Genomic DNA, 12,096 nt, shown 5'->3' with positions numbered 1-12,096 from the left:
GTATGCAATCTCAATCCAAAACAAAATATAAATGTCTGAGGGGGTGGACTTTTGGCTTAACAGTGAACAATGTACAGCTTTGGACTCAGCTGCCTTGGGAGTTGTGCACAACCACGGAGTGAAGGTGCCTTAGCAGAGAGGCTTCCTGTGGTGGGAGGGAGACAGAACTCACTGCTTTTGAACATCAGCTGCACATGATTTCCCTTTTCACGTACCAGAGGTGAAAGACAAAAAATGGTGTGTGTGTGTATGTGTGACACATGACTGTCACGCATTTCTTTATATTTCTTTACAATAATGTTGTAATAAATATCTTACTGTATACATCTCTAGTTCACATCTCTAGTTATTTTGTCAGGATAGATTTATTGAGGAGGAATCACTAAGAGAAGGATGTGTACATCTTAAAGACTCATGACCCATTAGGATTAGAATTTTGTCACAATTATCTGTAAAATCATTGCCTGGACAGCTTTTTAACTTAGAACTTCATGAAAAAGATTAGTCTTGAGAATGACTGAGCCCACACTTGGGTTGAGGAGAACTGTAGATTTCCTCCTCATCCACTTGGCTTCAGCATTAACACCTCTGAAAATCACACTGAGCTCCTGGGCTATCTCTTTAGTTCCTTGTTAATGAGGACCTGGTGAGACCCCATGTGGCTCTGGAGATGGCATCACTTGCTTTTTCGGATCTGCAGCCCTCCTGTGTGATATCCCATGGTGCTTGGTCCAGCTGTCTGAGTGGTCCAGATTGTACTGGGCTTCAGGTCTTAATGGCTAACTCTAATACCCACGGTTATGATCGTTTTCCCAGAGAGCTTGGGTCTGCCTGTGCAGCCCATAGCTTTCTCTGACCTCATAACAGTGGCTCCCTGCCTTTTGTCTGAGAATATTCTCCTTCTGGATTTTATGCTGGCATGAAAGATTTTTTTGTGCAATGTCCTTGCAGTGTGGAGTCTTTTAGCAGAAAGTGAATCCCATGTTGGGCAATACCACGACACTTCCTGTTTAATATCTCTGTTCTCTGGAAGCCACAGCAGTGTGAAATATTCCTATTTCATCATATTGCACCAGCATTGTGTGCCACTCGTGATGTTGGCCGGAACAGATGGGGGTTCTATTTGATGAGGATTTTATTTGAGAATTCTACATCCTGGCTCAGGATGCACAAAAGGGCAGACTGGTAAGAGACCATAATGACTCGACCTCAGGCAAACAGGTGAAGTATTAAATACAACGATTTTCTGGGATATCAAAATTTCTTTCAGTTGGAACCCTGGCCCCTGAAGCTGCAGGCCCAGGGAGAGACGTTGTAGCCATTAACTCCCGAGACTTTGGCAGCGCAGTGAGGGTAGGGGGAATAGTGATTGCACATGAGACCAAGAAGATTCTCTGAACTGAATATGTCTTAAGGATCAGGGTCTTAGACAAATTTGGGACTCCGGGGCACATTATCCAGATTCCCAGAAGGTGGGGAATAAGCCTGTTTAGCTCCTTCCCTAAGGACAGACTGAAAACAGCATCTGGCTCCAGGCATAGAGGGCTGTGATCCCAGACAGGTACCCAAACACTTGCCTCCAGAGGCAATGTCAGTCTTCCCAGGCTCCTGGGTCCAGGATGTGTAGAGGAGCTTTTGTGTGGGAACAGGGGCAGACTTAGGTTAAAATGATGGGGCAGAGTAGGCGGAGGAGGAGGAGGAGGGTAGTCTTCTTTAAGTTAAATCGTGTGTACTGTGATAATTCCCTGGTCCCTTTTCTTATTTTCTCTGCATGGTAACATGTGGTAGCCTGTCTCCTGCCTCCTCCCAAGCAGAATGCATGGCTAGGCCAGTCTACATATGCCAGTGGTACACACAGTAGAGCCTTCACAGCAAGTATCTGTTGAGTGATTATCACAGTCATAGGCAGACCATGGGACAAAGATGACATAATCCATACCTCCAGACCCCAGACTCCTCTGAATGTCCCCCCACTTCCACCCCCAGCCTCCGTTGTTTTCACTGCCTATTAGAACTGGCTTTTTCTGAATGCGAAGGTTTCTAGGAGCTGGTCGCTGATCTGCTTGGTGCGGGCCCCGTAGATGAGCGGGTTGAGGGCAGATGGTAGCAGCATATAGTTGTTAGAAAGAAGGATGTGCATGGGCTTTGGGATGGTGTGACGACCAAAGAGGCGTGTGAGGTATGAGAAGAGACCAGGCACGTGGAAGGCCAGAATGACACAGATGTGGGAACTCCATGTACCAAAGGCCTTGGCACGGGCTTCCTGGGTAGGCAGCCGCAGCACAGCGTGGGCAATGAGCCCATAAGAGCCCGTGATGCCTAGAATATCTACACCTGACACGGCCAATGAAAGCGCCAGCCCATACAAGTTGCTGGCCTGAGTGTTACCCCTGACCAGCTCCACCACCGCCATGTGTGCACAGTAGGCGTGGTCTATGGTCTTGGCTTGGAAGTGCCCAAATCGTGCAACCAGCAGAGGGAAAGACAAAACAACTGCCACAGCTTTCAGTGCCAGGGCTGCATAGCCCACGTGGGCTTTGGTGACTAGGACGGGGTAGTGCAGTGGATGCCCTACTGCCACAGCACGATCACAGGCCATGGCCAACAGTACACCAGATTCCACGGCCATCAGTGCATGAACAAAGAACATCTGGACCAGGCAGGCAACGTATGGCACAGGCTGGGGCCCAAGCCACAGCACAGCCAACAGCCCTGAAGCAATAGATGTGGCTAAACCCAGGTCTGTGGCTGCCAGGGTGGCCAGGAGCAGAAACATGGGCTTGTGCAGTGTGGAGTCTTATCTCCACCACTGCCAGCAGTGCTCCATTGCCCAGCAGGGAAAGCAGATACATGGGCCCAAAGACCAGTGTCAGCCAGGCCTGGGCACCCCCTAACTCTGGAATGCCAGTCAGTATGAAGAAGGTTGGGCGTGAGAAGGTGGAGTTGGACTGTGGAGCTTCTGCCATCCCGTGGGGTCAAAGCTTTAGGGCTCATGGGGGCATCACTCCTGATAGGGGAAGGACAAAGGGAGAGATTTGGGGGGTGTCGCAGTGGCACAGATCCATCCAGGTATGTGTAGGAGTGGTACAGGGCTGGGAGGATTGCAGTGTTATAACCTTTGATTGGGGTTTTGGATGGATAATCCAGGTCACAACCCTAGCTAGGATGGGAGAATCCTTGTGCCTGAAAGTCCATGAGTATTGCAGGGGGAGTAATGGGAGACAGTGGCAGTGACAGTGGTGTCACTGCTGCAGTGGCTAGTATAGCTGGAGCCCTCCATTTGGAGCTCAGCTGAGCGTGGAGCGGAGATGAATGTTTTTCTTCCTAAGGGTCAATTTCAGTCTTGTAGATGGGGAGAAAGCCAGTGCTGGGTGGGGATCAGGCCTCAGGCTGGTTTTGTCCCTGACTGTATATCCTTAAGCAGAACTCCTGGGCCTCAGCTTCCTCAGCTCTCCAGTGGGAGTGAGCACAATGATCTTAAGTGTTGCCCAGCCTTAACGTTCTGGGCACCAACCCCACAAGAAGAAAGAAGGAGAGTAGAGAGAAAGGCAGAAACAGGAGGAGGAGGCAGATGGGACCTGGAGTGAAGGCTGATGTGACAGGAGAAAACCTGGTGGGTTTCTGGGGTGTGGGATGCTTATTTTATTCTTAACTTGATGCTGAAGTAGTGAACTTGAACATGGGCTGGAGAATTGATGCTGGGCCTGGGAGGCAATGGAGAAAGAGATGGCAGCAGAAAAAGGAACTTCTCTGTCTTCTTTCCTTCTTCACAAACCAGAACGGGGTTACCCTCGAGTTTCATTCCTGGGGTGCCAGAGGCAGAACAGGTGACAGAAGGGGAGGAAATGGCACTCAACCCAGAGTAGCAGCCAGAAGAGGAAGAAGCATCTCTGGCGTTGGAGGAGGCAAGATGAGTAGAACCGATTCCTCCCAGAATTTAGCCCATGGCAGAAACTTAATAAAGGTTGGATGGATAAATGAAGGAGGAAGAAAGCACCAGCAGAAGACTTGACTGGGGAAAGAGCCTAAGCACCGTGTGTTTGCAGCTTCTCTTCACCTTGACCAATGCCTGTGGGGCCCTTTCTACCCACTTCCCTCAGGACCCTTACCCCTCCCACCTGGGCCACATTAACTCTTCCCTGTTCTGCCTCTGCTAGCCTGCGTAACTCAGGAAGTAGAGTAAGGAGGCAGAGATGGGGGCAACAAGGAAAGAGACTGACTTTTGGCAGTGGAAAGATCTGGGTTAGAGGAACACTTCCTCTGGGAGGTCTTTGCTGACTTCCTGAAGTCTGGAGAGAAGACCTTGCTTTCTTTATTCTTTAATAGCATCAGTTCCCCTCTATTGTAATTACTTCTCTCTCTCTCCCCCACTAGACTGAAAGAGTTACAGGCAGTGCTTATTAGCCTCAATATTACCACTGCTTATCACAATGCCTGGTAGTTTGTTGTCTATAAATAAATATTTATTGCTCTTAATTGTGGGACAAAATTGCTGGCCCAAACAGCCACACAAACAGCATTTGCTAACAGGGGCTCCTACAGTTTCAGAAGCCTTCAGTATCCATGGAAATGAAAAAGTTATTCACCATCTTCCACACGTCCACTGAGTAAAATTCTTTCTGCTATAATGAGACATATTCTAAAAATCACCACACTATGTAAGATAATATAACGAAACCACAGGGCCTATGGGAAAAATGGGAGTAGGGGCACAACATTAACAACTTCATCAGTGACACATTTTTTTTAAATAGATTTATTTATTGATTGATTGATTTTTGGGTGTGTTGGGTCTTCGTTCCTGTGCGAGGGCTTTCTCTAGTTGTGGCGAGCAGGGGCCACTCTTCATCGCAGTGCGTGGGCCTCTCACTATCGCGGCCTCTCTTGTTGCGGAGCACAGGCTCCAGATGCGCAGGCTAAGTAGTTGTGGCTCACGGGCCCAGTTGCTCCGTGGCATGTGGGATCTTCCCAGACCAGGGCTCGAACCCGTGTCCCCTGCATTGGCAGGCAGATTCTCAACCACTGCGCCACCAGGGAAGCCCCATCAGTGACACATTTAAAAAAGGATGGGAACCTAATAAAAATGGTAGTACCATTTTACACATGTTAAGTGGTTAGACTATAACCTGTGGGATGAGTAAAAGCAGTTCTAAGGGGGAATGTTATAGCAATAAATGCCTACATTAAGAAGCAAGAAAGATTCCCAAATAAACAACCTCACTCTACACCTTAAGGAATGTAGAAAAAGAAGAAGAAACTGAGCGCAAAATTAGCAGAAGAAAGGAAATAATAAAGATTAGAGCAGAAATAAATGAAATAGAGAACAGGAAAATGATAGAAAATATCAACCAAACTAAGAGTTGATTCTTTAAAAAGATAAACAAAATTAATAAATCCTTAGCTAGACTAACCAAGGAAAAAAGAGAAGAGACCAAATCAACAAAATTATAAATAAAAAGGAGACATTAGAATGGATATCACAGAAATTTGAAGGATCATAAGATGCTACTGTGAATAACTGTACACCAACTAACTGTACAATCTAGAAGAAATGGAAAAATTCTTAGAAACATACAATTTAAAGTTCAAGACTGAATCAGAAAAAAGTAGAAAATCTGAATAGACCAATGACTAGTAAGGAGATTGAATCAGTAATCAAATTCTCCCAATGAAGAGAAGTCCAGGACCGGATGGCTTCACTGGTAAAATTTTACCAAATATTTAAAGAATTAACCCCCAGCCTTCTCAAACTCTTTGAAAAAAGAGCTTGAATTTGAGTTTCTTTGAAACTCAAAGAGTTTGAGTTTCTTTGAAAAAAATTGAAGAGGAGGGAACACTCCCAAACTCATTTTACAAGGCCAGTATTCTCCTGATAACAAAACCGGAAAAGGACACTGCTAAAAAAGAAAACTACAGGCCAATATCCCTGATAAATATAGATGCAAAAATTCTCAATGAAATACGGCAAATCAAATTCAAACTATTCTCAAACTATTCCAAAATATTGCAAGGTAATGAATGCTCTGAACTCATTCTATGAAGCCAGCATCACCCTGATATCAAAACCAGACAAAGATATTAAAAAAAAAAAAAAACGAATTACAGGTCAATATCCCTGATGAACGTAAGTGCAAAAATCCTCATTTTTTAAAAAAAAATGCACATTTTTTATGATAATGTATCTGATAAATAAGTTCCAAAGTTAGCTACCTTTATTCTGTAAAGACTGAATTTCTTTCCTTCATTGCACTTACATTAGTTTGCAGTTCTACGTTTATTTTTAAAACTTAAAAAATTTTTCCCTTATATTTTTTCTTTTTAAAATTTCATTTATCTTTTATACAGCAGGTTCTTATTAGTTATCCATTTTATACTCATCAGTGTATACATGTCAATCCCAATCTCCCAATTCATCCCACCACCACCTCCCCCCGCCGCCACACCACCCCCCCCCCCCCGACCCGAGGGACACATTTAAAGGTCATCAGTTAGGAACTCATGGGAAACAGTAAAAATAAGGATGGGAGGAGAGGGAACTACAAAGCAGCCGTTTCACTTTTTATGGGCTTGATTGTAGCATCCCTTTTGAAATTTTAGTTTGGCCATTAGTCTGTTCTGGTGCTATCTCTGCACAGCCCTATTGTGTTCCAGGTACACACCTCCCAGCACAAGACAATAGAGCTGTGCTAAGTTCCCAGCAGAAACAGCTCCTGCCCTGCTTGCCCAGAGTTGTTATCTATTTGTTCTCCTCATTTCTATCTATTACCGATGAACTCAATCCTCCAGTGCAATATAAACCATCAGGAAGTGCCATACAAGCAGCAGACTGCTACAATTACACCAATCCCAGACAAATTTATAAAGGGCACCAGAATAAGTTTCTGTCCATTTTCTAATGCAAGGTACCTCCCAGGCAGTTGTGTCTATAGGTGCATCAGATGAGACAAGAAGGAAATGAATTACTTATTGCCTAATTAAATTATTTGTCTAAAGTCAGTGGGAGGCTACAGACTAAAAATTCATATCTCAAATCATTTCTCTGTTGAACATATTCTTTGTCTGAAGTCTAAACTTCTCCCAAACTTTTCTCAGATTTATCCTTAATTTAAGAAATTATACTATATGTATCCCTCCTATAATTATTAATTACTTCACTTATATGCATTTATTTTTCATGAGAATGTCATTTGCATGAAGTGGGCATCCCATGGCTGGGAAAACTGGAAGTGCTTGAATACTCAATTCAGCTTTTACTCAAAACTTAACCTTTCTTGTTTAAACTCCCAGTTTTTGACTTACCTCATTTTCGTGGTTGACCCACCTCTAAAACTTAGATTCAAACATCCTGCTATCTGATTGTCACCTTCTAATTGCAGGCTCAAATTTTTAACTATCCTTAGTACAGTCACAATTGTTGGACCTAAAGATTACCAAGCCACTGAAAGAATCCCCTTCATTCTATTATATATCCCTCTCTTTTCTTGACTTTATTCCTGTCAAGCTTAGATTCTATGGCCCATCATTCAGTTACGCTCTTGGAAATAATCTAACCTCCTTTGTTCTCTCCCTCCATTGTAGTTGCTTGAAATAACGGAAACTGATTAAATCTAAATATATGTCTCCTCTGTGGAAGGTTGAAACTTTCTAGAAAAAAATCCCATAAATAAACTTGTTGACTTCACATTAAATTTATCATCACAAACTTCAAATGTAAACTCAACAATACCCAGAAATCTTACTATGTGATGCCATTACAGTAAATGGGTCCATATCCACCAGGTTATCAGAGAATCCTAAGAATTATATTTGATTTCTACATTGAATACCTCATTTCTAATTCATCTGTATATCTACTTGACTATTCTTCCAAAATTTTTCCACTCAAATTTATTTCCTCTGCCACCAATCTGGTCCAGGCCACCACCTCTTGCCTGGACCAAGTAATAGTCTTCTGACTGGCTTCTCTGCTTCTACTCTTGTTTTTCTTCCCATTCATATCTCTATTCCTTAAGGCCTTTTTGATCCCACTTATCTAAAGTAATGCTCCCGCAATAATGCTCTATGATGGCATATGACAGGATTTTGTATATTTTCTTTTGTAAAATTACCAAAGCTTTCTGCATTTTAAATGTATGATCAAAAGAATAAAATTAAAACATTTAATTAAGAAATAGAAAATATATTCATGTAGTTCAAAGTTTTAAAAATTAAAAAAGGTATTCAGTAAAAGTAATTCTTTCTCTATATCAGTATTATTTCTGACTGCATATAATAGTTTAAGGTCGCTCCTAGAAATTCAGGCATCAATCCTGTGCCTGTTCCATGTGGAAGGAGGGAGGGTAAATGACCTTCATGTCTCAGCTGAGTTAGTTCATATTAAAGAGTTTTCTTGGAAACTTTGTCAAATGACATCTACTAACATTTGGAATCTGAGAGGTATAGTACTTTGTCAGTATACATGAGTACCCAAATAAAATAATGTTTTTTGTTACTAAGGAAGAATTGGGGCATTGGGGAAACAACAAGCAATCTCTAACAAACATACCATTTTTACTCCTGTGTGCCAAGTTTGACACATTTGTCTTTCTCAGAAGGAATTACTCTTACAGGTTTCTTGTGTATCCTTCCAGAGGTAACTTGATTATATCTAAGAACATATAAGAAAGTGTATATATACATACACTTTTTTATATTGCATTCTTGGTATAGCATTACAAAGTTATTTTGTGTAGCATTCTATGTACTGTTTTTGTCACTTGCTTCTTTGCTAAACAACATATCTCAGAAATTATTCAAAGAAGTACATTTAGAGATGCCTATTTTCTTTTAACAACCACATAATTGGAATGAACTCTTGGTGAAGGCAGGGACCATGTTTGCCTTATTTACCATTGTATACAGTGTCTAATACAGTTTGTGGAGCGTAGTAGGTAGTTAGTATTTGTTTGATGGATGGGTCACACAAATAGCAAATGTCAGAGCTAGGATTCAAATCTGCTTGTGATTTGAATGATTTTATTCCCATATCTTATCTACAACCTTGATGTGTTAAGTTAGATTGTCAGATTTCCTTATGTTGAACTCTCTCTGCATTTTTTAGGGGATAAATATATTTATCAATTAAACAAATCTTAACAGTTTTCTGAACTCTATGCGCTAGGATTTTGTTTAGGATTTCAATAGCTATAGTCACATTCATCAGAATAGTGGCCACAGTGGGGATGAGTCATTTAGAACACAGACATTGGAGTCAGATCGATGTGGCTATGAATAGAGGCTAACTGTGTGACTTTGGGCAAGGCTCCATCTCTCTGTCTATCCCCTACACACAGTAGGGTTAATAGTTTCTACACCAAAGAGTTGCTCTTCCATATCTAAGAGAGATGATTCAATGAGAAAAATTAGATAAAGAACCTAAGCAGTTTAGGTTGCTCAGAAAGCACTCAGAACATTGGAGTTATTATTGTAATAAAGACTCTATTGTCTCTTTCCTACATCTTCAACCATGTCTGTGAGTCAGGCTTATGCACCAGATCCCTGGCTTCTGGCTCCTCGGCAAGTTCTTACCTCAGTTTCAAACCACTCCGTCTTTCATATCCTCACTCCCTACCTGCAGGAGCATGATACAACACAGTTCCCAAAGGACTCAGCTTTTTATCCATAGAGTTTCTGTTTCCCAAGCTACCTTTTCCCATCTGGGTCTAAGAAGGAGGGTAGGAGAGGAATAGGAGCTCATAAAATGCTCAAGATTTATTTAGCAAAGTTCCTGCATGGTGACTACTACAGATGATACATCATGAAGGACTCATCCCTTTACATCTTCTGTAAGTCCCAGAGCCAAGGGCGGATAGCACAGGCTGTATTGGATCTAGATAGGAAGAATGACAAGGCAGGCAAGGATCATTTTCTAATAGGCAGCCTCCAATAAGTAGGAGGAAAAAGGCAATAAGGAGGTGGGAGGTATGGCAACTCTGGCTGCATTAGCATCTAGAAACCCTAAGCACATCTGTAAGAAGTCTCCTAGTTTTCTTTCTTCCCTCTGCCTTCCTAGAAGAGGGTCCCTTTTCCTTTCTTGGTTAGGAGACTTAGTGCAGAATTGGGCTTCATCTTGCCTGACTAGAAGAGAAAGGAGGTCTATAAATCATACAATGTGATAAAAAGGCTACAGGGATGCTGAGTTAGTACATCACTGGACACCTGGCATAGGGATTCAGGAAAAATACTGACGAAGAAGCTTCCCCCCAACTCTGTCCCAGTAGAGTAGTTTAAACTGGCTATAGATTACTTTCTTTCGACTGACAGAAATCTTTCATATTTAACCAAACTCAGTTTCTCTGTGATTTTTATCTGATGGTCCTTGTTTTGCCTTTTCCCCCAAGATAGCCATTCATATACTTTGAAGTTATCACTGATGTCCTTGTTTTTTTTCAGACCACACATCTATATTTTGTAACAACGACTTCCCCTCCCCACAAAAGGGATCAATGCCTTTTACCATCTTTTAACTCTCTGTGACTTTGTCTCAGTTTGACAAGGAATTTCTTAATACATAGTGCCCTGAATTGGATAGGATACTCCAGGTGGGGTAATCAGAACAGAGTTGAGAAAGATTCTCAACCACTTTGTTCTTGATATTGTGCTTCTATGAAATAAATTCATATAATACTCTTAGAAGAATGCCTGGTACATACTGGATGCTTGATGTATACCAGCTAACATTGTCAGTCCAGCTTTAGAGCCCTTAAATTAAGTTTTACACTGTGTACCACATTATTGACTATGTTCACATATGCACTTCCACCTGTTAGAACATCTAGGAATCTGTTGCCTTTTCCTTCTTTCCCATTCCAGATTTTCTCCCCCCCTCACTCACCTGTTATCCAATGTTAAGTAGTGAAGAAATTGGACTTTAATAGACTTAGAGCTTAAGTGATAACACTGGGTGGCTAAAGGCAAGTACCTTGGGCTTGATGAATTTTGGGCAATAGAGTCTTTCCACAAGTAAGTGGCGAACATGTGATGAACGGAAGCAGATAAATAGGAGAACTGATCAGTGAGTGGTCTTTGAGGAGAAGTATGAACAGGTGTGAATATTATGTCAAACAATGCTAGAAAAGGACAAAGTGCTAAGAAGGGCACTCATCAGGGATGAGAAAATAGAATATGGGGAGAATAAATTCAAGAAGGAGAGGAAAGATCGGTGCAGGGAGATGAGATTTTGTATGGATAAAGTTGGTTAATAATTTAAACCGAAGGAAATTCAAGAAAATTCTTACTAACATATTAGGAGCAATAGAGTGGTTCTGTGTTTGTTTTAGGGCAAGGGCAAAAGATTTATTAAGTCAGAGACCTAGCCCAGGGTTTTACCACTCACCAAGGGGCAGGCTCTCGAGGAGCACCTGCAGACAGTGGCATGAATAAGCCTCCAAGTTCCAACATGCATTTTGTGTCATGCCCAGTCCATCCTCTGAAGTCCACCGCACAGACCCTCAGTGACCACTATTTGTAGTATTTTTTAAAAATATTTATTTAAAAAATTTAAAATTTTAAATAAAAAAAATTTTATTTTATATTGGAGTATAGTTGATTAACAATGTTGTGATAGTTTCAGGTGTACAGCAAAGTGATTCAGTAATGCATATACATGTATCTATTCTTTTTCAAATTCTTTTCCCATTCAGGTTGTTACATAATATTGAGCAGAGTTCCCTGTGCTATACAGTAGGTCCTTGTTAGTTATCCATTTTAAATATAGCCACCATTCGTAGTATTGATCAGAGCTTCTCCTTTCCCTTCCTCAGGGTTCCCTTCGGCACTGCAACTCTGGTTAATTCTCTACTTTCACTTGCCTTCCTTGAAATTTTCCATCAGTGTAAACACCAAGGTCCAGGAACTAAAAAACCTTTTTCAACAGGCTTTTGTTAAGAATCTATGAGGTGTTAGAGAATGTTGGTGTGTATAAATGAAAAGTGCATGTTATTTGTCCTCAGATATTTGAGTGGGGTGGAGGGAGACAGAGGGGGACAAAATCTATGTGTAAAGGGCTACAAAGAAACTATAATAATAATAGAAGTTGCATTCTCAATGAACTAACTA

The 12,096-nt window shown here is 41.7% G+C and overlaps 1 protein-coding gene across 1 annotated transcript; it reads right to left on the bottom strand.

Annotated features, from left to right (window-relative positions):
* Positions 1-2,008: 2,008 nt before the first annotated feature.
* On the bottom strand, positions 2,009-2,978 carry LOC133099336 (olfactory receptor 52W1). The gene is given in 2 exon segments (XM_061202925.1): positions 2,009-2,797; positions 2,799-2,978. Coding segments are annotated over 2 exon segments (957 nt in total). The 5' UTR covers positions 2,967-2,978.
* Positions 2,979-12,096: the final 9,118 nt, after the last annotated feature.

Source organism: Eubalaena glacialis, chromosome 10 (genome assembly GCF_028564815.1).
Source record: "Eubalaena glacialis isolate mEubGla1 chromosome 10, mEubGla1.1.hap2.+ XY, whole genome shotgun sequence".
In the NCBI taxonomy this organism is placed as follows: Eukaryota; Metazoa; Chordata; class Mammalia; order Artiodactyla; family Balaenidae; genus Eubalaena; species Eubalaena glacialis.
This window is presented reverse-complemented; position numbering and strand designations above follow the sequence as displayed.